Source organism: Sorex araneus, chromosome 3 (genome assembly GCF_027595985.1).
Source record: "Sorex araneus isolate mSorAra2 chromosome 3, mSorAra2.pri, whole genome shotgun sequence".
Classification (NCBI taxonomy): domain Eukaryota; kingdom Metazoa; phylum Chordata; class Mammalia; order Eulipotyphla; family Soricidae; genus Sorex; species Sorex araneus.
The window spans coordinates 47,242,764-47,270,587 of NC_073304.1; the positions used below are offsets into that span (position 1 = coordinate 47,242,764).

At 38.7% G+C, this 27,824-nt stretch overlaps 1 protein-coding gene across 1 annotated transcript in view; it reads left to right on the forward strand.

The window, feature by feature from the left end:
• TXNDC16 (thioredoxin domain containing 16) overlaps positions 1 to 27,824 on the forward strand; it is a 104,440-nt gene that overhangs the window by 28,923 nt on the left and 47,693 nt on the right. Inside the window, exons 7-9 of the mRNA XM_055131465.1 lie at positions 8,307 to 8,428; positions 13,846 to 13,936; positions 17,977 to 18,127. Of these exons, the coding sequence (XP_054987440.1) occupies positions 8,307 to 8,428; positions 13,846 to 13,936; positions 17,977 to 18,127 (364 nt within the window). The remainder of the gene's footprint in view (positions 1 to 8,306; positions 8,429 to 13,845; positions 13,937 to 17,976; positions 18,128 to 27,824) is intronic.

Here is a 27,824-nt window from a genome sequence, read left to right on the forward strand (position 1 = left end):
ATTTACCCAGTTTGTGGCTCAATTTTTTAAATTTTAAAGAGTGTCTTTGGCAGAGAAGTAGTTTTTAATAATAAATATGTCCAATTTGGACTAGGAAAGAAGAATGAATATAGCATAGTATTATGTATCTGAGAAAGGGGATATTCTAAAACTCTCAGGTGGATATTGCCCTTCTTTTTATATACTTGCAGAAGCACCAGGCTTCTGAATCAGAAATCAGACTATAATCATGATTGATTACAGCAATAATGGTGGCCAGGGCAACACATTAGTAGTAGTTCTCTATAGCTGGTTCTCCATAGGGCATGATGGAGCTTATATGCTTACAGTTGCTTACAGTTGTACTTACATCAATATTTGGAAGAATGTTCAGAATGAGTCTGTAAGCTGTTGTAGGAGCTGGGGCATATGTTTCTGGAGATAGCATGCATATTTCTTTCTCTGTGATGTAAAACATCTTCACCTGGAGCAGAAAAGGATGAACATAGCTCCTAAAATATAAGCATTTGACTCTAGGAAAGATAACAAAGGCTTTATTATACTTTGAATGGGAATGCTAGGGATGGGTGAAATAGTGGCTGAATTGAAATGCAAAGTATCCAGAACTGTTGAGTAAAGAGTCTGCCTACAACTCTTTCTCCTTCTCTTAGCTTTATGATGGGACATTTAATCTTTTTTTCTTTTTGGGTTACACCTGGAGATGCACAGGGGTTAATCCTGGCTTTGCACTCAGGAATTACTCCTGGCGGTGTTCAGGGGACCATATAGGATGCTAGGAATCGAACCCAGGTTGGCCACATGCAAGGCAAATGCCCTCCCCATTTTGCTGTCGCTCCAGCCCCTGGGACATTTAATCTTACAAATCACTGTCACGGTCACTGTCATCCCGTTGCTCATCGATTTGCTCGAGTGGGCACCAGTAACTTCTCCATTGTGAGACTTGTTACTGTTTTTGGCATATTGAATATGCCATGGGTAGCTTGCCAGGAACTGCCGTGTGGGCGAGATACTCTTGGTAGTTTGCTGGGCTCTCCGAGAGGGGCGGAGGAATCGAACCCGGGTCAACTGCATGCAAGGCAAACACCCTACCCGCTGCGCCAGCCCAAACATTCTTACAAATCAAAATGATCTTATTTTAAAAGACTCTTGAATATTTATGCTATAAATAAGTATAAATTCATATTTAAATATCTCTTTATTAGGAGATAATCCTCTCTGGATTTCTCGGTGTTCCTACAAGTCCCAGTTTCTGCAAGATAAAAATTGGTATAACACAAAGCTGGGGGATATTTTCTCTTTACATTCTAAGCAGATGTCCTTTTCACTGGAATCACTCTTTAGTTGACCAATTTATAAAATAAGTAAATGTGAGAATAGTGGAGGCTACTCAATCTTCACATGGAGATCCTCAGGTGGCCATGTGGGGCTAGAATTGAACGCTGGGGCCTTTTGCATGCCAGGGAAAGAGGAAGCCTCAGTTTCCCCTTGCCAGTGGCTGCATTCCACTTAGCTGTTTCCATTTCACATTTTAAAAATTCTGCAAATTCCTGGGTTCTTTCTGAGAATGAGAAGTTAACAATTTCCTATGATCATAGATTCTGTCCCAAACCTTAGGCTCACAGGAAAATAGGAGATAATGAGTAATACTTAGGCTAATAGGTATTGCTAGTAGGTATTGCTGCTAGTCAAATAGATAACCTAAAAGGCCCTAAGCTAGTTAGATTGATCTGTGAAATTCTTGCATATTCTGTAATATTCTCATCACTTGACAAGTAACAAAGAGCCAGTTTTCCTCTAGAAAAATCCCACAAAGAGAGTCATATTTAACTTAGTCCTATGTTAAATTCCTCCCCATCCGAGGAGTTTCTTCTGCTTTCCAATAAACCTTTCTTCTTATAACTCCGTGTCTGAGCATCTTTATGACTCAGTACTTTTACTTTTGAAAATATTGAAGAACCTGAGAACTGTGGATCAACACAAAGACCCTCTGTCACCATTCCTGCACCATTAGGCATATGCTCCAGCACTATGAGCTATCTCTCTGGACAAGATAAATAATATTTAAATGAAAAATGAGAACTGGAGAGATTGCTCAGTTAGATAAGTGCATGAAAAGCATACTTTGCATATGGGAGCCAGGGTTTGATTCCCCAGCATTGTATGGTCCCCAAGCACTGCTGACAGTGATCTTTGAACATAAAGTCAGGAGTAGCCTCCAAGACTGCTGGTGTGGCCAAAAATACCTTTTCAACTCTCTACCAAAAAAACTATTTATTTTTATTGGCATTTGTTAAAGTGAATCACTATGAGATACAGTTACAAAGCTTTCATGATTGAGTTTTAGTTATAAAATGATCGATCACCCACCCCTCCACCAGTGTACATTTCCCACCACCAAAGTCCCCAGTATTCCTCCACCCCAACCCCTCCCACCTCACCCACCCTATCCCCTGCCTTTTATGGCAGGCACTTTCCTTTTTCACTCTCTTTACATTATGGTTTGCAATACAGATACTGAGAGGCCAAAAAAAAAAAACTTCTTTTTAAAAGAATTTGAGGACTTGAAATGTGAGTCAAATGGTAGAGCACAAGCCTTGCATATTTTTTTAAGCCTTGCATATTTGCTTTGATCCCTAGTACCCTCCCTCCCTCCCTCCCTCCCTCCCTCCCTCCCTCCCTCCCTCCCTCCCTCCCTCCCTTCCCTCCCTCCCTCCCTCCCTCCCTCCCTCCCTCCCTCCCTCCTTTCCTTCCTTCCTTCCTTCCTTCCTTCCTTCCTTCCTTCCTTCCTTCCTTCCTTCCTTCCTTCCTTCCTTCCTTCCTTCCTTCTTTCCTTCCTTCCTGCACTCAGCGCTTATTCTTGATTCTGTGATTAGGAATCACTCCTAATGGTGCTTGGGGGACTATATGCAAGGCAAATGTCTTACATTCTGTACTATCTCTTTGGCCCTGTATTTTTCTTAATGTCTCAAGATATCGCTCACTCTTTTATCTGTATCATATTTATTCCTACACAGAATTAATAGGGGGCTTCCTGTTTGAGGGTAACATATATGTTTAGTGGGGAGATTACAATGAAAAATTACTTGTCTCGGGGTTTGAATTCCTCATAGGACAGGTCTGTTAATTGGAAGTAACAACTGTCCTCCCACACTCTGCCCTTAGCTGCAGAACCCTCTTTCATCTCATGCACTGTGCAGGATGTGTTAGACGCTCACTAAATATTGGATTGGTAGATGAATGAATTTGGAAACATCTCTTTTTGATTGTTAAAAATGAGAGGAGGAGAAATTCTCATAATGGTATAATCCTGAAAGATTGAAGGAAGGAATGACAGAAAGAATAAAACTAATGTTTGTGAACTTTGTTATGATTCTACTTGCAAGTCATATTTTGGCAGTGGCTTTTGTATACTATTTTAACTGCTAACTTACAGAATGATTAAAGGCATGAGCCTCTGTACCTATAGTGCAATTAATTTAGATAAAAGTAATCTCCCCCCCATTCCCCCCCCATACTCCCTCCAAATCTTCTCCTCTCCTCCCCCCTTTTATTGTCTAAGTAATCAGGCTTTGGTGGAATAAATGGAGATGCTTTCTTTTTATTGGATTTTTAAATAATTTGAGTTATCAAAGGAACATTAAAAAAAAGTGCTCTTTTCCCCTAAACAAGGAAGAAGAATAAAGTCTGAGTAATCTGCTATGCTAAAAGCAGGTCAAGTACATGCTTTGGTTCCTTTTTTCCCTGACATCCTCTCAGTTCTTGGCCATATTTCTTATTTACCTAATGGCCGTCACAGGAGAATCTCAGGAAAAGCATGCCAAGGAGAATGAAGAACTTTCTAGGGCTGGAAGAGTGCCCAGGCTAGAGCAGCCCCAGGCTGATCATACTTCACAATTCCAGCAAGAAATTTTCAAGAAACCAAAAGAAGAGAGGGAGGGAGGGAGGGAGGGAGGGAGGGAGGGAGGGAGAGAGAAGGAAGGAGAGAGGGGGGGAGAGAGAGAGTGAGGGAGGTGCTTGTCATAGAGGCAGACTGGGGGGTATAAATGGGGGTGGGTGGGAGGGAAACTGGGGACATTGGTGCTGGGAAATGTACACTGGTGGAAGAATGGGTGTCGGACTGAAACCTAATCATAAACAGCTTTGTACAGCTTTGTAATGGACTATCTCATGGTGATTCAATGAATAAAATAAATAAAAAGATTAAAATTAAAAAGAAGTCTCAAGAAAGGCTTTCTTCTTAACCTATTTCTGTGAGTATGTCCATTTTTAGGAGTAGAGTAAAAACCCTGGGCCTGTGTAATGGGTTCTGGAGAGCCCTAGGTGTCCTTATAGTCTAGAAATTAATAAAAACTAATGTCAGAAAGCCTCTGGGAAGGATGATAAGAGACACTACATTATGAGTATCATTACTTTTGATTATTGCTACCTCATGGAGAATGTCTACTTAAGTTTGGAGCATTAGGCAAGAAAACATCTCTAAGCCTCATGACTTTATCTGAAAAACAGAAGTAAGTATAGTACCTACTTAGATGGTTGCCATGAAAATTAGACATGACAGTGCATTTCTGGGCATTCTTAGATATAAGCTCCAGAATCTGGGTCTGATTAGATTTAGCAGAAAAGGATTTGGAGTGGAAAAACCTCAGGGCTGCTAGGAGGGCTAGAGATCTGGGCTCACTGCTCTGAACTGGAGTGAAAATCCTGACATGGAACTAATCGGGATTAGCTGCTGCATTACTGCTGAAAGTGGATGGTGCATGGATGCTCAGGGATGGCCATGAGGTCTTTGTGGTCTTTGATGCTGACTATGACTGCTACTGCTTCTTGAACTAATTCTATACTGTCCCTGATTGTTGACATTACTGGCTTGTGGACCAGAACGTTAGATAAGTGATTCTGGGTCACGTGGCCATGCCCTGTAACTGGGAGCCTAGAATAGCAAATTCCTTTTAATGAGATTTGACAGCTGTCCACTACAGAGATTTAGAAAACTGGGAATACCTTAAGCCAAAGAGAGGAATTCAGAGCTGGGTAGACCCTAAATGTAAATTGACTTTAATTATAAAGGGTCTATTTTAAGACTCAAGTTAAGAGTTCCCAAAATTTTGACTTTTATTAGTTTATCACTGTATCACTGTGTCACTGTCATACTGTGGTATCGATTTGCTCAAGTGGGGCCAGTAACGTCTCCATTTGTCCTAACCCTGAGATTTCAGCAGCCTCTCTTTACTCGTCCTTCTCAACGGTATCACATTGGAGGCTTTTTCAGGGTCAGGGGAATGAGACCCATCATTGATACTGTTTTTGGCATATCGGAAACACCATAGGGAGCTTGCCAGGCTCTGCCATGCAGGCAGGATACTCTTGGCAGCTTGCCGATTTCTCCAAGAAGGAGAACTAGACCATACGCGCTTCCATGAGCTTGGTTTTATAGTCTCTGGATCTTGGCCATTGATGGGATTACATGGTGGCTGGGGGCATTTTGTGGGTGTGCCTGCCTAGCTACTGGAAAATGGAGGATCTGGGTGGAGGAGTTCCAGTCCCAATCAGAGCAGGCTTAGGGATCTCAGCCCCGGGTCCCGCACACCTGGGTTCCTCTGCTGGTTCCTTCATGCATGAGGCTTGTCTGCATATTAGTTTATATGTGCCTATATTTGAGAGGAAAAATATTAGCGCAACTTATGCTCTCATTTGATTTTTTAGTTTGACTTGGTTTGGGAGCCATACCCAGTAATGCCCAAGGGCCCCTTCTGGCAGTGCATGGAGTAACATATGATTGAACCTGGGGATTGAATCCAGGGCTCAAGCATGTAAAGCAAAAGCTTCTTCTCCAATCTTTCTTCTTTTTCTTTTCTTTTATTTTTGTTGTTCTCCAGTCTTTGTATTATATTAGAATCTTGGAATATCGTTTGATTTTTTTTTTTTTTGCTTTTTGAGTCACACCCTGCGATGCACAGGGGTTACTTCTGGCTCAGGCACTCAGGAATCACTCCTGGCGGTGCTTGAGGAACATATGGGATGCTGGGAATCGAACTCGGGTCGGCCGTGTGCAGGGCAAATGCCCTACCCGCTGCACTATTGCTCCAGCCCCTCTGATTTTTGAAACAGATAAATACAGCTGCTGGAACAATGAAGGTGAACGAATGGATGTGATCTTTAAGTGTAAATCTTGACTAATTTGTTGGAGATAGCTGAGCAAACCTTTGTTTATCTTAAAGTATATAAATTTGAACAGCTTTCAAAATTACTTAAAATTTAGTCTAAATATATGTACACACACCAATATACATACATACATATTAAAAATAATGATGAGTTTTAGAATTTATATAGGAGTAGAAATTTTTATAAAAGGAAGTTTTAGTGAGGGGTAAAGAATATGATTAGCCTAACTTACAAATGAAAGAATGATTTGGAAAAACTAGAACAAGTAGAAATATCACTGACCTGAAAATGAAAAGGCTTGTTTTTGGTTCTATTTCTGCCATTTGATTCAGGAAATGTCTTTTGGAATAAGCTCTTTGGTGGTTTTTGAACTGGGGTTGCTCCCAAGTGGTGGTCTGGAGGTCTGAGGGCCCCACCAGCTATTCATGTCCAACTGTTGGCAGTTTAGTCAGTGCAAGGGCTGGAGGATGTGATGCTCCTCAGGCCCTTCAGTGCTGGGGATGCCTGGGATACTGTGGCAGTCCTGGGCCTCCAGAGTTGCACCACATGATGTTGTGCTGGGAATGGAACCCAGGTTGGTCGCATGTTAGGCATGCACTCTAACTGCTATACTGTATCCTGGGCCCTGATCTTTACTGTTCACACTTGCATTTCTTCAATAAAAAGTGAGAATAAATAATTTCTGCCATACTTTTTTCTCCCATAAATTCAACAAATGCTTATTTATTATTTAAAATGCACTAAGTTTTATTCTGAGTTATTTGGGTGTAGTGATAAAATACATGTTACTTACCTGCTTCAGGAAATTATTTGATGAGAGAAGTAGGGACAAACAAGTAAATACATGTGCAATTATAAATTGGTGATGAAGCCTCAAGTAATTATGGAATAGGAAAATGCTAGAGACTTACTTCTATGGAATAACAGTGAAGGAGTCTCTGAGATTATGTTATTTAAACTAAAGCCAAAAGTATGAGGGGAAAGAAAGAAATATCTTTTTTTTTTTTTTAATTGAATCACCATGAGAAAAGTTACAAAGCTTTCAGGTTTAAGTCTTAGTCATACAGTGATCAAACACCCATCCCTTCACCAGTGCACATGTTCTACCACCGAGAACCCCAGTATACCTCGCATCCAACCAACCCCCTCCTATGTGGCTGATGATTTTTACTTTATCTCTCTTTTCTTTGACTACATTCAATATTTCAACAGAAAACTCACTATTATTATTTGGAATTTCCCCCCCAACAATCAAACCTGCCAAAAAGGCATCATTTGATAATTTGTTTTTCATTGCTGAGAATGAAGAGCATATGAGGTCATGCAGCCGCAACAGCAGCCATGTGGTTTTGGATTTCTGGTATTTTAGTAATTAAGTCCAGAGAAATTTCTGCCAGAAGTTGCGTCACTGCAAGCTCGTACCTCTGGTTAGTGATTCTATAAGATGGTGGTCGCCATCCTACCGCCACCGAAAGGAAAGGCCAAGAGAGAAAAACTTTTCCCTTCCCAGGATGGAATGGGGCCGAAGCTTAGTTCACTGTCTAGAGAGAGGTGTTTCTGCAAGAAGCCACTGGGTTCTGAAAGTAGTTAGTAGGTCTCCGGAATCATGGTCTTTTAGGAGCGGAGGAGCTGTTTGTGTGTGGTCGCTCCAAGAAATATCTTTCAACAAAGAAAATTCTGTGGACAAAGGCCATGAAGTATACCTAAGGTTAGTAGACCTGAGGAATGGGGGAGCAGCAGCAGGTTGGAGGTGAGGTAGGGTCTAAGTCAGGAAGAGACTGTAGGCCGTGGGAAGCAACTTGTGGGTTAGATGTTGGGCTAACCATATGTGTGCATGACTAGGAGATCTAAAAGGGATATTGGCTGCACTAGGAGCTAGCATACATAGTTTATACATATTGAGATGGTTGTGATGGAGAATGAGCTCTATTTCTCCTAGGTATCCCTGCTTTGCGTTCTCAGAGCAGAGTAATGGCTGTAAGAGTGACTAATTCAGTATTAAAATGCTAAAGTTTTTACTACTGAAAATTTGTTGAAAAGAATTAATTTTTAATTGATCCTCAACTTAGCAAATATATATTAAAATACTAAGTACATATCCGATTTTTTTCTACTAATCATATCTTTGTTTTTTTTTTTAGTGCTCTTCTTTTTAATGAAGTTAAATATATTGCCACACTGGATGACCTTCAGAATATAGAAAATGTTTTGAAAGGGAAAGCAAACATTGCATTTTCATATGTAAGAGCAATTGGGACACCAGGTATCTTTATTTTAATGTTTTCTGTGTCTGTGAGCTTACGTATATTGAAGGATATATAATGTTCTTTATTTTGGCTGCAATTTTGGTATTTAAAAAAACTAGAAAGCAATTGCTATTATGCTTTCTTCCTTTAAATGGGCAGCATAGAATATAGATTGAGCAAAAATGAATGGAGCCAGACTGTCTAGGCTAGATTCCCTGGCTCCCCAATTACCTATAGTATCACCTTGTCCAACTTTCCCTTAAGTCTGTAGTCGTTAAGATGGTGAAAAATAATAGCACCTACTTTTTAGTGTTACTGTGAATACTAAATGATTTCAAATAATTTAAATGGTGCTGGGGTTGGAGAATAGTACAGTGGGTAGGGCACATGCCTTGCACACAGTTGACCTGGGTTCAAATCCTGGCACTCTGTATGGTCGCCTGCTCTTGCCAATTGTGATCCCTGAGAACAGTTAGGAGGTGGAGCCCAAAACCAGAAAAAATTGTTTATGGTTCCTAGTTAATTTGATATTTTTATGTCCTTACAGTTTTATGCTGCCTGGTATAGATATTATAGGTAAATATTGACTCACTAGCTCTTATTTTTTATTTGCTATTTATATTTTTTAATTTTTTGAAATACAATTTGATAGTATCATTTCAGGTATTAGTATGGACTTTTGTTGTAAAGAAATATGTAAAAATAGTATGAACAACAAGATTTTGGAGATAACTCAGTGGTTAGGTATACATACTTTCCATGTGCAGGGTTTCCAGTTTGATCCCTGGCACTGCATTGCTCAAGCATTTAGCTAGCTCAGTTGGCTAGATAGCACCTGCAATGACCCCCAGATTTTCCAAGCACTGCTTTGGAGGCCCCCAAACAAAGAAATAACTAAAAAGAAAACATGGGCAGAGCCTGGCAAGCTACCCATGGCATATTCGAAATGCAAAAAACAGTAACAGTAGGTCTCATTCCCCTGACCCTGAAAGAGCCTCTAATTGTTGGGAAAGATGAGTAAGGAGAGGCAGCTAAAATCTCAGGGCTGGGAGGAATAGAGACATTACTGGTGCCCGCTCGAGTAAATTGATGAGCAATGGGATGACAGTGACAGTGACAGCTATACTTTCAGGACTTTACTTTGTTAGAGGTTATAAATTGGCCATGTTAATATAAAATGTTGCTAGAGATATTTAAATAATTCTTTGTACTCTATGAAATAAAAGCATATATTGGAATTAACATTTTTTTGCAGGGGGGTACACCCATCAGGGTGTTCTGTGCTCAGAAGTCACTCCTGAAGGTTTTTGGGGAGTTATGTGGTGCCAGGGATCAAACCTGAGCCTCCCACATACAAAGCATGTGCTTGGTCCATTGGGCTATCTCTCTAACCCTTTGGAAATACTGGTTTGTTATAAACATGAAACTTGATGGCATGTTATTAAACTTAATTCACTATAATGTCACTCTGTGTTCAGTCTGTCTCTGTTTACTCTTCATGTCCTTGGGTAATTGTATTTTGTTTAGAGTTTGTGATTATTACCAATGGTATATGTAGAGGGCTCACATTGCCATAGTGGAATTGGAACTCTCTGTTATTTAATTTAATTTAATTTATTTATTTATTTATTTTTCTTTTTGGGTCACACCCAGCGATGCTCAGGGGTTACTCCTGGCTTTGCACTCAGGAATTGCTCCTGGCAGTGCTTGGGGGACCATATGGATTGCCGGGGATCGAACCTAGGTCGGTCGCGTGCAAGGCAAACGCCCTACCCGCTGTGCTATCGCTCCGGCCCCAGAACTCTCTGTTATTTTAAAGTTTCATTCCAACTTCTGTATTTGAAATATACTGGAAGGAGCAATTAAAGTGGAATAAGGAGACAGTGCAATAATGCATCCAAGGGATTATGTGGGTGGCTTGGATTAGGATGTGGGTGTTAATAATATATGAAATACCTCTGAGCACAGCAGGGCAGAACATGGCCCAAAGTAAACAAACAGACAAAGAACAAACACAAACAAAACCCAAGGCATTGAAAAGTATAATAAACTTTAGTTTTAGCAGTATTTTGTGGTTTTCTTTTTGGGACACACTGGGTGATACTTGGAGCTACTCCTGACTGGTGCTCAGAGTTCATATCTAGAAGTGTTCAGGGGACCATGCAGTATTGGGAATCAAACCTGGGGCTTCAGCCGCAGTACTTTGGATGTAGAGCCAGCCAACTGGTGAAGAGTGAGGAGAAATTCCAGAATTGACTGTGGAATTTTTGTCTTGAGCTACTTTAGAGATGATAACTTGTTTATAACTAAGAAGGTAAAGATGGGAGACAGACTGGAGAGAATGCTCTGGAATTGAAGTTGGGTTTAAAAGAAAGAAAGGATCTGAGTGGGGTAAAGAACAGTGAAAATCGGAAGAACAGTACTTCCTGAGACTTAGCAATACTTTCTAGACAGTGATTAGAATACATGAGATGGTAACAGGAGATGAAATTTTGGAGGGGTTTACAGTCATTGGTTAAGAAGTTAAGAGTTTATTGTATGGTTCAAATAGATGAGTCCAGATCCCTCCTGAATCCAGACCTCTCTGTCTTGTATGATGTCACCTGTCTATTCCTGCATTGCTGTTTTGCATACAACATCACCTGTCCCCTGTAGTCTACTTGTCTTCAGTGTATGATGACCAGGGTTTTGTCCGTATGATGTATGATGCTCTCTGGAGAGAGAGAGAGAGAGAGAGAGAGAGAGAGAGAGAGAGAGAGAGAGAGAGAGAGAGAGAGAGAGAGAGAGAGAGAGAGAGAGAGAGGATTCTTTTATCTGCTGCCATCTCCTACGAGAGAGAGAGGATTCTTTTATCTGCTGCCATCTCCCACCCCGAGCTATCCCATTATTTATTTTGATTGACTCCCTGTTCAGCAGATGACATTTAAAGTGAGTAAATTTACCTATGTTCCACCTTTCAAGTCCCACTGTGTCAGTTTGCATAGTGGAGAAAATTCTATAACTGTCCTTCTATCAAGACCTTGTGAGGAATGTGCCTGGTAAGACCAGAATTCATACAGAATCTGCAAAAGCTCTTACATGGTATAGACATTAAAGTCCTACCAGCCTTGCTAAGGCAACAGCCAAGCTGCACCTAAGACCCATTTGGTCTGTGTGGCCTGGGAACTGGTCCTGGCCACATGAGTTCACAGGGAGCATGGTTCTCAGATTGAGGTGAGGTTATGCTCTTCTCAGGAAAAGGACATCCCTCACCTATGATTCCTAGGGTCCTTATCTGACCTTACAGAAAAGAATATCAGGAAAATAGTGAGGTAAAATCATTTTATTCAAGAAATATGGAAGAGAGGAGATACATATAAAAGATAGGAAAAAAATGATGCACTTGATTTGGAATGTGCAGGTGGCTTCAAACTAGAGTATGAAGGACTTTTTCAAACTAAAAGGAGAGAGTTTTAAGTGACCCCAGAATGGATCGCATAGGGGTTGCTTTTTCAAAGCTGGTTTTATAGTTTTTTTTCCCGAACTTCCTGTGCAGATTAGAGTTCTGTTATTGTCATTGTTGTTGGTCATTGTCAAGGGAAAATGACTTGTGATCTTCACTCAGAGTCTTATCAAGATCTTTGTTCCTGATGAATTATCTTGTGATGGGTTTTCTGATGGGTTCTGGGTTCTGACTTAAGCTATGAGCTGGCACCCCCAGTCTTGGAGCTGAGGAACTGAGTGGAACTTCAAAACATTTCTGGAGCTTTATGGCTTCCAGAAATTCATTGTCTAGGGACCTTTTAGTTGAATACCTACTTCAGTAAGAAGGTGAAAGGGCAAGTGAAATATAAAGAGGCAATATTCAAAGAAAGATTTAAGAGAATTTCCTATCACCAAGGTATTTGAGGTATTTAAATGGTAGGTCCCATTGAGTCTGAGGATAACAGATAAATGTAGAGCCATAATAAAGTACATAATTTTGAAATTTCAGAATGTCAGATATACCTCTTCAAAAATTTTCAGGCAAAAACAGGGTAGTTTTCAGCTAGAGTGTCAAGAATCAGAACAGTATTCTACTTCAGAATTACAGCAATGGAAATTGAGCATAGCTTTTAAAATTCTCAGGGGAACCAACCTGAACCTAGAATTCTGTAGACAGTTATAGTTATGAAAGTAGAATAAAGACACTTTCAGAATTGCCAGGTTCTAAAATGATGTATGCCATATATCTTCTCAAAAGAAGCTGCTAGAGAATTGGAACAAGAGAGCAAATCAGTTAAGAAGATGTGGGCAGAAACACCCAACACAAGAGAGAACATAAGAGATTCCCCAGAATGATGGAGTTCCCAGAACCATAGCTGTGCAGGTCAACTAAGAGTTCATAATGGAGCAAATCAGAAGGCTTTGCAGAAATGTCGGTCAATAGTGTATCTCCTATATTTGAGGTATTAAAAGGATTGAGAAAGAAATTAGAAATCTAAATAAAAGCAAGGCAAGGTAATTATAATTGTAGTAAAAAAGAGACATGTGTTCATTTTGCGTATGTATTTAATTTGTAAATATTGTTGTTTACTGTGCCATAACGATGTAAATACTATTTACATTGTTCAATGTAAATAAGAGAAACAAGAGAGTTAAGCAGAAAGGTATATGTTTGTAAAGTAGGGTTTTGGAAAGAGAAAATGTATTATCTTATTAATAGATACTTTAATTATCTTTCATGGTGGGGATTTCCTAGACAATACTAAAACTTAGAAAACATAATAGGAAGTTTTTTAATGTCATAGAGAATTGGGGGTATCAAAAGAAATACTGAAGAGGTTGAATGTATTTTCTTTGTACTGGAAATTGAGACAAGAATAGAGAGACTTCTTTTTCTTAAGTCACTGTCATCCTGTTGCTCATCTATTTGTTCGAGCAGGCACCAGTAACGTCTCTCATTGAGAGACTTATTGTTACTACTGTTTTTGGCATATCCAATATGCATGGGTAATTTGCTAGGCTCTGCCGCGCGGGCTCGATACTCTCGGTAGCTTGCCGGCTCTCCAAGAGGGGCGGAGGAATCGAACACGGGTCGGCCTCGTGAAAGGTGAAAGCCTAACTGCTGTATAGAATTATGTCCTTAAACTATATAAAAATGAATTCACTTAAAAATAATATATAGACATATACATATGTAAAATATGACATATTACCATGCATGTGTACTCATTTTATTTCTTGCCTCTATTACGAGATTATCACAATTTTTAAATATCAGGTTTAATTCATTTTTTATTTGCCCTTCAGAACTTAACTGCCTACATTTTCTCAACTGGGGTACCAATAAAAAGACTTTTCTTTAAGCATAATAAATAGGGCTTAAAAGATATAGGGTAATGTTTATAACAGAAGTTTATATGCAGCCATACAAATTAATGTCTTGTTTCAATTCCTTTAATTTTTCCTTTAGAGCACAGAGCAGTTATGGAAGCTGCTTTTGTTTATGGGACCACATACCAATTTATCTTAACCACAGAAATTGCTCTTTTGGAAAGTATTGGGTATGTATGAGATGCATATGTTAGTAATTTTAAGTTCACATATTTCATTTTATTCAACGTTTTTATCATATTGTCATAGTGTGCAGTTACCTGAGAGAAAATGCAAGTGGTGTGAATATAGAAATGAAAGTGGATATATCCTTCATTATAATTTGTTTGTAGATCACTGTCATCCCATTGCTCATCGATTTGTTCGAGTGGGCACCAGTAACGTCTCTTATTAAGAGACTTATTGTTACTGTTTTTGGCATATCCAATATGCACGGGTAGCATGCCAGGCTCTGCCGCTCAGGCTTGATACTTTCAGTAGCTTGCTGGGCTCTCCGAGTGGGGCGGAGGAATTGAACTCAGGTTGGCCACGTGAAAGGCGAACACCCAACCCCTGTACTATAGCTCCAGCCCCATAATTTGTTTAACTAGCCTAAATTTATGAATGCAGAAGGGATATTAGGGCCTGAGCAATAGTACAGTGGGTAGGCTATTTGCTTTGCACGCAGCCGACACAGGTTCTATCCCTAGCATTTCAGATGGTTTCCCTAGCACTGCCAGAAGTGATCCCTGAATGCAGAGCATTAAGTAAGTCCTGAGCACTGCTGAGCATGGCCTCCCAAACAAAAAACAAACAAAAAGAAAGAATGATAAACTAAGGTGAAAGAGGAAGATAAGTTTTGATCCCTGGGTGGACAAATTAATGTGTTTTAGAAATATATGTCATACAGTTATAGGACTGGAGCGATAGCACAGCAGGTAGGGCGTTTGCCTTGCACGCGGCTGACCCAGGTTCAATTCCTCCATCCCTCTTGGAGAGGCACGCAAGCTACCAAGAGTATCCTGCCCGAACAGCAGAGCCTGGCAAGCTACCTGTGGCATATTCAGTATGCCAAAAATAGTAACAAGTCTGACAATGGAGACATTACTGGTGCCTGCTTGAGCAAATCAATGAACAATGGGACGATAGTGCTACAGTGCAGTGCTACAGTTATATGTGATAAAATAATAGTTTTTATAGCTAAGTTCCAGAACTTTTTTCTGATTGTACTGTTACTTTGTCATAATAATCTTAAGTACATTTAAGTACAAGCTTTTTTTTTGTCAATTTTTGTGGGTTTTTTTTGGGAGGTGGGGTCAGGTCCATTGGTGCTTCTCAAGTCAACAGGGCTCAAGAATGTGCTGCTCAGACCTTGCGGTGCTGGGATACTTGGATCACCTCTAGTGATGCCTTGGGGACTATGTGGTTAGTGCACTAACCTCTTGTATTCCCATCCCCTTAAGCTGTAAACAGAAAAACTTACATGTTTATTTTTCTTGTCTAGTTTCTAGTGTATGGTTTTAATGAAGTGTTTCTTTGAGACTTCAAAATGTATAGTTACCCTGTTTTTCATATACTTTTGAGTAGATTATATATTAGAGATGTTTGAATTCTCATATGTTTATGGATAACATGATTTTGAGGAAGTGTGACAGGGAAGAGCTGTGAATTCAAAATTCAGTAGTTCTGTGACACTACTTCCGAATGAGGTTATTAGCTGTTACTTTGGATTGTCTTACAATGCACAAGTGGTGAATACATTTTTCTTTTACTTCTTATTCTTTAATTCAGCAATTATTTATTTAATGCCTTCTATATTCTAGATATTATTCTAATTGTTGCAGCTATGACACTGGATCAAACTAGTGCATTAATCATCATATCATGTTGTACCTGAGTATGTTTGAAATTCCATGTAAGATATGAAGGCTATATCTGAAGGAATAGATAGCATAGCATAGGGTCACCAGTACTCTTTGCCATCTCTACATGTTCTATTATTAAACGACCTGCATTCTGGCCAAAATGGAGTGTTATTTCTACACCAAACATTCCACAGTCAATTATATCAGAGTTGGCCACCAGACTGACCTGGAATCAAACAATTCATTGGCTTTCCTGTGTAAAGGAGGTTTTCTTCTCTCAGGAATTTAAAATTGGGTATGAAAAATAATTATATAGTAGTGTGCCTCTCTTCCTTATAGCAATATTATTCCCATGTAGAAGGGAAACTAGAATTTCCATACAGTGAGATGGGTACTGAAAATGCTTTTGGCAAAGCACTTTTGGTCTCTGAATTTTTGCCATTCAGATCTCTAATTTTTTTTCTGAACAAGTTATTTAAATTTTTCTTGTGTACTATAAGATACTTTTCCAAACTTTCAGTGAATTCCTATGTTTTTAGTTTCTGCTACCTAAAACTAAATACTGATGAAACAACTTCCCAGCATCATTGTATTACTTAAGTTGAGATGCTATAATGTCCAGCTTCAGCTAGACTCCCTGGTTCTCAGTACTTTTCTCTCATCATGTGTGACTGTTTTGGGTTAAAATTCTCTCAAAAAGTTACATACTCCATTTATTGACTATATTGTTGTATTGTTGCTTTTCTATGAAATAACCATTTGTCCTATCAGAATAGGGAGGTCATTCTCATTCTTTCTTTTACTGTCTGTAATTTTTGTGATTCTTTTTCTTTTTCCTTCTTTCTCTTCCCCTCTGAGGCAGAATGAAATATTTCTATTTTACTTGTAGTACTTTTAATAATATACTATTTATAAGCTACATATTCATTGGTTGATAAAATATATATCCTTAAGTCTAAGTCTCTTAAGGATTTGAGTTATTTTTTCATCTTAATATCTTATATTTACTATAGTGCCAATATACAATAGTCATTAGGTACATTTTTGATCATTTACTTAGTCATTGACACTATTAGAAATTATTTTTTAAGGAAGTTCAGTTAGAGAAGGGATCACCAAGTAAATGGTGCTAGAAGGATCTTCTTGGTATGGGAGACTCACCCTGAAAGCAGACTATAGACCGAACATGATGGCCACTTAATACCTCTATTGCAAACCACAACACCCAAAAGGAGAGAGAAAGCAAAAGGGAATGCCCTCCTGCAGAGGTGGGGTGGGGGGAGGGATGCTGGGACCATTTGTGGTGGAAAATGGGCACTGGTGGAGGGATGGATACCTGACCATTGCGTGACTGAAATGCAAGCACAGTCTGTAACTGTACCTCACAGTGATTCACTAATAAAAAAAAATTAAAAAAAGAAAGAAATTACTTTTTAATTCAATATGAAATCATAGTCCCGTGCAACCCTGTTTTAAAATTTATCAAGAATTAAGGGGCTGGAGCGATAGCACAGCGGGTAGGGCATTTGCCTTGCACGCGGCCGACCCGGGTTCGATTCCCAGTATCCCATATGGTCCCCTGAGCACCGCCAGGGGTGATTCCTGAGTGCAGAGCCAGGAGTAGCCCCTGTGCATCGCCGGGTGTGACCCAAAAAGCAAAAAAAAAAAAAAAAGAATTAAAATAAAATTTAAAAAATTTCAGTATTTTACCAAACTCTACAAATGCCATATGGAGTTGTTTGAATTGTTGTTTCAATTTTGGCAAACCCTACTCACCCACTACAAGTTTATCTTTGAATTCTTATATTGGAGGCAATGCCAGAATTCAAATTATAAACTGTGTGTGGTGACTTTTGTAATATATCAGATACAAACTCACAGACTCCCACAACATGCCACATGGTTTTTATTTTAAGGTATATTTTGGATGAAGTTTATTCAAAACGGATTTGTGTTTAAATTAAACCTAGAAAATTTGTGTTAGAAAGCTTTATTTAGCATATCTCCAGCAACTATTTGATGGTAATAGTATTGTACTCAAAGTCATAGCCTTTGATTTAAAACACTGTATGAACTTGCCTGTAGCCTACTGTAGAAGCTATCATATGAGAGAACTCAAGAAAAATTGCTTATGCAATTAATGAAGTTTGAAAAAATATTAATGGTTAATTTTATTTAATATTATCCTCTTTTTTGCCTAAATTATTTTTTAGTTTGATGTTATATATTCTTTTAGGCTTTTACTGAAGTATTAATTTAAAAGTATGAGACCTAAGGCAAAGAGATTTGATGTTATGTCTTTCTAGATAATAGAAGAACTACAAACTGATCTTCAAGGAATCTGTCCCTATTTTTTTACTTTGCAGCACTGAAGATATAGAACATGCACATCTCTACTTTTTCCATTGTAAACCTGTCTTGGACTTGACACAGCAATGTAGAAGAACACTAATGGAGCAGTCATTGACTACATTGAACATTCATCGATTTATTAAGATAATGGAAGCACCTCTGTTGGTATGTCTAATTTTATTTTACTTTTCAATTTTGGTTTAGATAGAGTGATTTATAATACCATTGATAATAAAGCTTTAGGCATACAGTGTTCCAACTCCAACCTCAACACCAGGGTCAGTATTCCTCCACCAATGTCCAAGGTCCCCTTCTGTGTATAACTTTATTGTATTACATGATATATAAATTAATTAAATTCTAATTCATAAATATACATTTAATATCTTTCTACTTTGTACATGTTTAATTTAGAGGAATTTAGGCATAGTTCTTTATTTTATTTTTGTGTAGTATATTTTCTTTTTTCTTTCTTTCTTTTTATTGACTCACAGTGGGGCTGGAACAATAGTGTAGTGGGTAGGGGGTTTGCATTGCATACGGCCGACCCGAGTTGGAGTCCTCTGCCCCTCTCGGAGAGCCCGGCAAGCTACTCAGAGTATCTCGCCCGCACGGAAGAGCCTGGCAAGCTACCCGTGGCATATTTCATATGCCAAAAACAGTAACAACAAATCTCACAATGGAGACTTACTGGTGCCCGCTAGAGCAAATCGATGAGCAACAGGATGACAGTGACAGTGACTCACAGTGAGATATAGTTATAAAGCTTTCATAATTCATACAATGTTCCAACACCCATTTCTCCACCAGTGTACATTTCCCACCACCAATATCCCCTGTATCCCTCCTAGTACCTGCCCCAGAAGGTCATCTACTACTACTATTACTCATCATCTACTACTACTACTACTGCTACTGCTACTGCTACTGCTACTGCTACTGCTACTACTACTACTACTACTACTCATCAACTACTGCTACTGCTACTGCTACTGCTACTGCTACTACTACTACTACTACTACTTCTGCTGCTGCTGCTGCTGCACCTCCTCCTTCTCCCCCTCCTCCTCCTTATCTTCCTTCTTCTTGTCCTTCGCCTCTTCCTCCTCCTCCTCCTCTTCCTCCTCCTCTTCCCTCCTCCTCCCTCGACTCTTCGCTCCTCCTTCCTCCTCCTTCTCCTCTCTCTTCTTCTTCCTCTTTTTTTCCTCTTCTTCTTCTTCCTCTTCTTTCTTCTTCCCCTTCCCCTTCTTCCCCTTCTTCCTTCTCCCCTCTCTCTCCCTCTCTCTTACCTTTAAGGCATTATGGTTTGAGTACATATACTGAGAGGCCATTGTGTTTAGTCCTTTGCCCACTTTCAACACACATGTATCCAGAGCTTCTAGCCATATTTATCATAACAGTCCTTTCTCTATATCAACTGCTTTCTCCCCCCAGCCCTTGAGGCAGGCTTTCAACAGGGGAAAATTTGTCCTGACCCTTGTTTCAACTGTACTTGGATGTCTCATAATATGATTTTTTTATATCCCACAAACAAGTGCAATCATTCAATGTCTCTCCTTCTGACTCACTTCACTCAGCATCATACTCTCCATTTCCATCCATTTATAAGAAAATTTAATAACTTCATTTTTTCTAATGGTGTATAATATTACACTGTGTAGATGTACCATAGTTTCTTTAATCCATTATCTTTTTTAGGGAACTCAGGTTGTTTCCAGATTCTGGCTACTATAAACCATGCTGCAATGAACATACAAGTGCAGATGTCATTTCTGCTGTGTGTTTTTGCACTCTGGGGTATATTCCCAGAGATTGTATTACTGGGTCATATAGAATCTGAATTTCTAGTTTTTTGAGGACTGTTCATATTGTTTTCCAAAATGACTGGACCAGTCAGCATTCCCACCAAAAATGAAAGAGACTCTCTTGCTCCACATCAAAGGCATAGTTCGTCATTAAAGTTAATGAGGTAGGAGCTGGAGCGATAGCACAGCAGGTAGGGCATTTGCCTTGCCTGCAGCCAACACGGGTCGATTCTCAGCATCTTATATGGTCCCCTGAGCACCCCAGGAGTAATTCCTGAGTACAGAGCCAGGAGTAACCCCGTGCATCACCGGGTGTGACCCAAAAAGCAAAAAAATGAAAATAAAAAAAGTTAAAGTAGACGATATGATATTCTAGTTCCTTGAAATCCAAATAATGTGTTGTATAAGTGGAAATATTCTGTGGTAGTTATTACAATGGACTGTGACCACTCTAAGATCACAAAGACTATATCAATGTTAAGAAAAGACCTTTTTCAGGAGTGTTTTGATCACTTTGTAAGTGTTAGTAAAAATTGGAACATCGATGACATTCCTGGTCTCCTACTTGGGTTAGTGTTAAACTGGAAGAATTTTTAAAGAGACCAGTAAGTTTTAGTGATCAGCAGATTTCTTTCTCTGAGACTTTGAAGGACTGTTCTTTGTGTCTATAAAACCTGGGCCTTCCTCAAGAGGTGCATATGTACAAGAAAAATGACAATAATGCAATAAAGTGGAAAGAAAAAATTTTTTGGTAAATCCACTTAATCCCATCACTCAGAAATGAACTGTTAGATGACAATCGCACAGCTCTGTCTGCATCTATGTAGTTAAATACAGATAGAGGGATAAATAGTTAATGGGAGTGTGTTGCATGTGCTGCTTTGTAATAAGAAGTATTATACTTAGTAATACATTTAGTCCCCCGCAGCCCCTCCACCTCCTCCACACACTTCCTGTCCAGCCTTACTCAAAGGTTCCAGTGCCCTTCCTGGGTGACACTCCATGGTCCTGCCTGCAGTGCTTGAGCGTGGTTGCATGCAGTGCTGGAATTGAAGTTGGACCTTTACATATGATATATTTATTTGATAATTGTTAGAATTTTGGGTTTTAGTTGTTGTTGTTGCTTTTTAAATTTTTTTTGGTTTTGTTTAGGTTTGGGGGCCTTACTCAGGAGTGCTCAGAGATCACTCCTGCCTGGGTTTTGGGGGACCATATGAGGAGTCAAGGATTGAATCCAAGTTATCTGTGTATAAGGCAGAAACTGTACTGCTGTACTTTATTGTTTCCTATAGAGGCCATAGTCCCTGTTGTTTTCAAGTCCCTGTTATTGTTGTTGTCATTGTTGTTGTTATATGCTCCTGTTGTTTTTATAGGGACCTTTCCTGATGGTGCTAAGGGGCACGTAGTATGAGGGTCACATTAAGAGCCTAGAGCATGCCAGGCATGTGCTCTAACACTTGACCTATTTCCTCAACCCTCTTAATTGTATTTAAAATTAACAGAAAAAAAAGAAACAAATATGAAACTAGAATGATTTACAGAATTTTGGATGAATTTTCTTCATTTTTAAAGAAGTTTTAGGAAACGTGAAAATGATTATTAGTTATATTTATGATCATATGTGAGACAAAATAATGAACTTTCAAAATAGAGGATGGGGAGGTCTTAAATTATTACTTAAATTTAATGACTTCTTATAAGATTTGTCTACAAGACTTAGTTGTAGTTTACTTCAAAACAGAGGATCTTACTTTTTCCCTCATAGACACATTGATGACCCATCTCCTCTCACATCACTGATAACCAATTCTCCTTTATTATTTTGACATCAATCTCTCTCAAATATCTGGGGTTCTATTATGGTTGGGATTTATATAGTTAGTAAAATACTGTGCAATGAGAAGGTTACAAGGTTTAGGATGGGAGATAACTTTGTGTGTTTATCTGATTTATAAACATAAAAAAATAGAAATTGGGATTCAGATATTTTTGTAAATTGTTTTTTGGTATCTGATTATTATGTGTTTTTGTCTTTGTAGAAGTTTACTTGAACAGTAGATTATTGTAGAAATAATAAACAACCATGTCATAGTCATGACAATGGGCATGCTGTTTTAATCACAACAAACAAAATAATAGAAATTTTAAATGGGATTCAATCTAAATAGATGAAGTCAGATTCTGGCAGGCATCCAGTTATTCTTCAGTTATTCTTAAGGTTCCCAACAACAACAAGAAAAACAACCAACAACAACAACAACAACAAAAATCCAGACGGGGAAATGTTTCAATTATTGTCCTGTTGGCTAATGTCAAGAACATTTTTGAATCTTCATAATTTTCTCTAATGGGAACAGTTTGTTCTTATTGCTAGAAAAAAGCTTTTATCAGAATACCAAGAAGAATCTTCAAATGCATATCTCATAAAATGTTTAAAAATAGATATGTTGATATGTACTATGTAATATATTTACCAAAACTTTTATTAATTTTTTATAAGTACATCTGAGATGTCTATCTCAGACCCGGGATACTTGAGTTAATTTCAGTCTATTTTTTATTTCGGTAATTAGAAAGCTTCTCTTAGAGTTTATTTATTTAACTCCTGTTGTTCCTGATGATTCATGTGGCATTTTATAATATTATATAGCAAGATGCTGTTTTTTTACATTATTATCTCATATTCTTTTTTAAAGTTGAAGAAACAGGGCAAGTGATAGTACAGTGAGTAGGGCATTTGCCTTGCACACAGCTGACCTGGGTTTGATCCCTGGCACCCTATATGGTCCTTTGAGTACCGCCAGGAATAATCCCTGGCTATAGAGCCAGAAATAATACCTGAGCATTGTTAAGGTATTTTTAAAAAAAATTTTTATTGAATCATCATGTGAAAAGTTACAAAGCTTTCAGGCTTAAGTCTCAGTCATACAGTGATCGAACACCCATCCCTTTCACCAGTGTACATGTTCCATCACCAAGAATCCCAGTATACCTCCCCCCTCTCCACCCCCCCGCCTGTGTGGCTGATGATTTTCACTTTACTTTCTCTTTACTTTAATTGTATTCAATGTTTCAACAGGAAACTCAATGTTATTATTTGGAATTTTCCCCCAACAATCAGACCTGTGGAAAAGGCATCATTTGATAATTTGTTTTCCATTGCTGAGAATGAAGAGCATATGAGGTCGCACAGCCTCGGTTTTGGATTTCTGGTATTTTAGTAACTACGTCCAGAAAAAATTTGCCAGAAATTGCATCATTGCAAGCTTGTACCTTTGTTTAATGGGCCTTATAAGATGGCGGTCGCCATGCCGCCGCCAGGGAAAGAAAAAGCCGAGAGAGAAAAACCTTTCCCCTCCTGTGGCAGCATGAGGCCATAGCTTAGTTGATAGTCTAGAGGCATTTCTGCAAGAAGCTGATGGTGCGGAAAGTAGTGGGCCTCCAGGATCATGGGCGTTCAGCAATGGAGAGGCCACACAGGTGTGGCCACTTTGGTCACATCTGGATGGAGATCCCATTGTTAAGGTATTGCCTCAAAAACAAATTGTAGAAAATGTACAAAATTTTCTACAATAGTGTGGAAAATTTTACAATTTGTAGAAAAATTGTAAAAAATATGCATTTCCATCTTAATAATCCACTTTCCCATACAGTTTTGTAAATTGTGTATAAATTGTTATGCAACAGTTTACCTAGAACTTTCCATCCTACTTGACTACAGTTTTTGCATTGAAAAATAAATCCCTATTCCTCTCCTCCAGCCTTTCTTGTGAATTGTATTCTTTTTCTTTCACGTGTATGATTACCTTAGCAACCTCTACATGCTTGGAGTTATGTAGCATTTGATTCTTATAACGGACTTATTTCACTTAGCATAATGTCCTAATGGTTCTTTCACATCTTGAATAATGCTGAAGTGAATATGGGCAGATATCTCCTTTAAACATTATTTTCCTGATAGTCTTTGAGGAAAGACTGTCAACAACAACATAATCACAACACAATAATAGTTGGAGATTTCATCACTGCTATATCATCACTTGATAGATCAAGTGGCTTAAAACTCAGCAAAGAAATACTGGACTTGAAGGAAGAAATGGAAGAAAAAGGCATATCTATTACGGCTTTTAATACCCCAAAATAGAATACACATTTTTCTCCAATGCACATGGGCATTCTCCATGATAGTAGGTGTTGTAGTTTGCAATAGAGGTATTGAGTGGCCATCATGTTTGGCCTATAGTCTACTTTCAGCTAGCGTCTTTCAACCCGAATGGGTCCTCTTAACATCCTCTATTTGGTGTTCCCTTCTCTATCTGAGCTGCCTTCTCCCCTAGCATGTGAGGTCAGTTTCCAAGCTGTGGGGCAGGCCTCCTAATCCTTATCTCTACAACTCTTGGGTATTAGTCTCCCACTATGTTATTTTATATTCCACAGATGAGTGCAATCTTTCTATGTCTGTCCCTCTCTTTCTGACTCATTTCACTTAACATGATACTTTCCATGTAGATCCACTTATATACAAATTTCATGACTTCATCTTTTCTAACAGCTGCATAGTATTCCATTGTGTAGATGTACCAAAGTTTCTTTAACCAGTCGTCTGTTTTTGGGCACTCTGTTTTTTCCAGATTTTGGCTATTGTAAACAGTGCTGCAATGAATAGAGAAATGTAGATGTCATTTCTACTATACCTTTTTGCCTCTCCAGGATATATTCCCAGGAGTGGTATTGCTGGGTCAAATGGGAGCTCAATTTCTAATTTTTTAGAAGCCTCCATACTGTTTTCCAAAAGGGCTGAACCAGTTGGCATTCCCACCAGCAGTGAAGGAGAGTCCCTTTCTCCCCACATCCACGCCAACAGCGGTTACTTTTGTTCTTTCGGATGTAGGCCAGTAGAGAGTATTTAACAAGATTAAATACCTGTTTATGATAAAAAATTTTTTTTTTTAATGGGAGTTGAAGGAACTTTCCTCAACATTGTCAAAACCATTTACCACAAGCCAATAGCAAACATTATACTCAATGGGGAAAGACTAAAATCCTTCCCCTTAAGATCAGGCACAAGACAAGGTTACCCACTCTTACCACTTTTATTCATTTTAGTATTGGAAGTACTTGCCATAGAAATTAGGTAAGAAAAAGATATCAAGGGCACCCAGATAGGAAAGGGAGAAGTGAAGCATTCACTATTTGCAGATGACATGATACTATATTTAGAAAACCCTACGACTCTACAAAAAAAGCTCCTAGAAATAATTTGTACAGTAAAGTGGTATCACTGTATCACTGTCATCTCGTTGCTCATCAATTTGCTCGAGCGGACACCAGTAATGTCTCCACTGTGAGACTTTCTGTTACTGTTTTTGGCATATTGAATACGCCACGGGTAGCTTGCCAGGCTCTGCCATGCTGGCAGGATACTCTCGGTAGCTTTTCAGGCTCTCTGAGAGGGATGGAAGAATTGAACTTGGGTGGGCCATGTGCAAGGCAAATGCCCTATCCCCTGTGCTATCACTCCAGTCCGCAGTAAAGTGGTAGGCTACAAAATTAACACTCAAAAGACCACAGCTTTCCTATGTGCTAATAATGATAATGATATAGAAAAGAAAGATTTAAAGCAAAATCTCATTCATGATTGTGTCTCTGAAAATCAAATACCTAGAAATTGTCTTAACTAAAGAGGTAAGAGACCTATACAAAGAAAACTATAAACAAGTTGTTCAGGAAATAAAAGGTTACAAGAAAGTATAAACACATTCCTGATCATGGATTGAAAAGATTAACATTGTCAAAATGACATTACTCCCAAAGCATTGTACAAACTCAGTGCAGTCCCTTTATGGATACCCATGCTGCTTTTCAAAACACTTACGAAATTTAAATGAAATATTAAACTCCCCAGAATATCCAAAGTAATCCTCAGGAAAAATAAGCTGGGAGGTATCACTTTCCCCAAAATGATACAGTACTATGAAAGTGGTAGTAATTAAAACAGCATGGTACTGAAATAAGGACAGATACTCAGAGCAGTGGGATAGAATAGAAAACCCAGAAATAGACTCTCAGGTATATGATCAGCTAATCTTTGATAAATGAGCAAAATATATGAAATGAAACTAGGAAAATCTATTCAACAAATGGTGTTGGGAATACTGGTCTGTTGCATGCAAATAAATGAATTTATACCTCTTTCTAATGCCATGCACAAATGTCATATCAAAATTAATTAAAGATGCAGATATCATACCTGAATCCATAGGTACATAGAGGAAAATATAGACAGAACTCTTTATGACATTGAAGCTAGAGGTATCTTTTAGGATGTAATGCCACTGACCAAGAAAATAGAAGCAGAGATAAACAGATGGGACTATATTTAACTAAAAAGCTTCTGCACCACACAGGAAATGATGACCTGAATACAAAGACAGCCACAGTCTGGAAAAACTTATTTGCCTGTCTGTCAAAGGGTTAATATCCAAGCTATATCAAACACTGGTAAACCTTTATAAGAAAGAGACACCCAACCCTATCAAAAATGGGGAGAAGAGATGAGAAGGAACTTTTTCAAAGAAGATGTACAAATGGTTAAAAAGCATATGAAAAATGCTCTATGTCACTAATAATCATGGAAATGCAAATCAAAACAATGAGATATAGCCTTGCACCACAGAGACTGGCACTCATCAAAAAGAATTGCATCTACCAGTGTTGGCAAGGATGTGGGGGGAAAAGGGACCGTCATTCACTGCTGGTGGGATTATACACTGTTCCACTTTTTTCTGGAATACAGTACGGACTTTCTTCCCAAAAAATCTAGGAATTGAATTTCCATATGACCCAGCAATTCTACTCTGAAAATATACCCCAAGGGCCCCAAAATACAAATCAGAAAAGAAACCTGCATTGAAGGTATGTAGTTCATTGCAGCACTATTATACAATAGAAAAATATGGAAACAACCCAAATTACCCATGAACAGATGACTGGATAAAGAAACTATATGACATATACAAATGGACTACCATGTAGCTGTTAGAAAAGACAGTCATACAATTTGCTGCAGCAGGATGGATCTGGAAAGTATTATGTTGAGTGAAATCAGCTAGAGGGAGAGGAACACACTCAGAATGATCTCTCTCATATGTAGGATATAAAGGAACCTCTTAGGGGAATATCAAATGCCCAATGTCAGTGGAAACAAAGAGCAGGAGAACTGGTCTTCAGTAAGAAGGTTACTTCAGGGATGGGGCGGCTAAGTTAGAGAAGAGAACACTAGAACAAAAGGGAAGGGGAAATGTACCTGCCACAGAAGGCTGGGGGTGGGGGTGGGAGGGAAACTAAGGACATTTGGTGGAGTATAGAGGGCACTGGTGGAGCAACTGGTGTTGGAAATATGCCTGAAACAGTCGATATCTTTGTAACTTTGTAAGTCATGGTGATGCAATTAAAAAAATTCCTGTTTTCAGGGCTGGGAAGATGATGCTCTGCATATGAGAACTCCAGGTTCAATTTCTGGACCACATGGTTTCCCAAGTGCTGTTTTTAGTCACCCCTCCCCGTCTACAGCACAAGGCAGAAAGTAGCCCCCAAACACCGAGCTAGATGTGGTTATATAGTTATGCAGAGCTACTTCCCTGCCCACCGGATTATTTTCTAAAATTTCTTTTCCTGGACACTCATTGTTAGAATATAGATGCACAATTGCTTCCCAAGTGTTTAACTTGTATCTATAACTTTGCTAAATTAATTCACTATTTCTAACATTTGTACAGAATGTTAAGGGTTTTATGCATACCAGACTGTGTCATCTCTGAATAATGGTAATCTTTGCTTCCTCCGTTCCAGTTTGGATGCTTTTATTTTCTTTAGTTTCTCTTTAAGAATTTTCTGGAAAGAAAGTCAAATGTGGTCATTTTTTGCCTTGTTTTTTATTTTAACACAAAAACTTTCAGTTTTCTTCTATTGTTGGGCCTTTCATATGTGACCTTTACCATACTGGGTAATTTCCGTCTCTTAGTAGTCACATGAATGAACCATTGAAAAATGGAAAC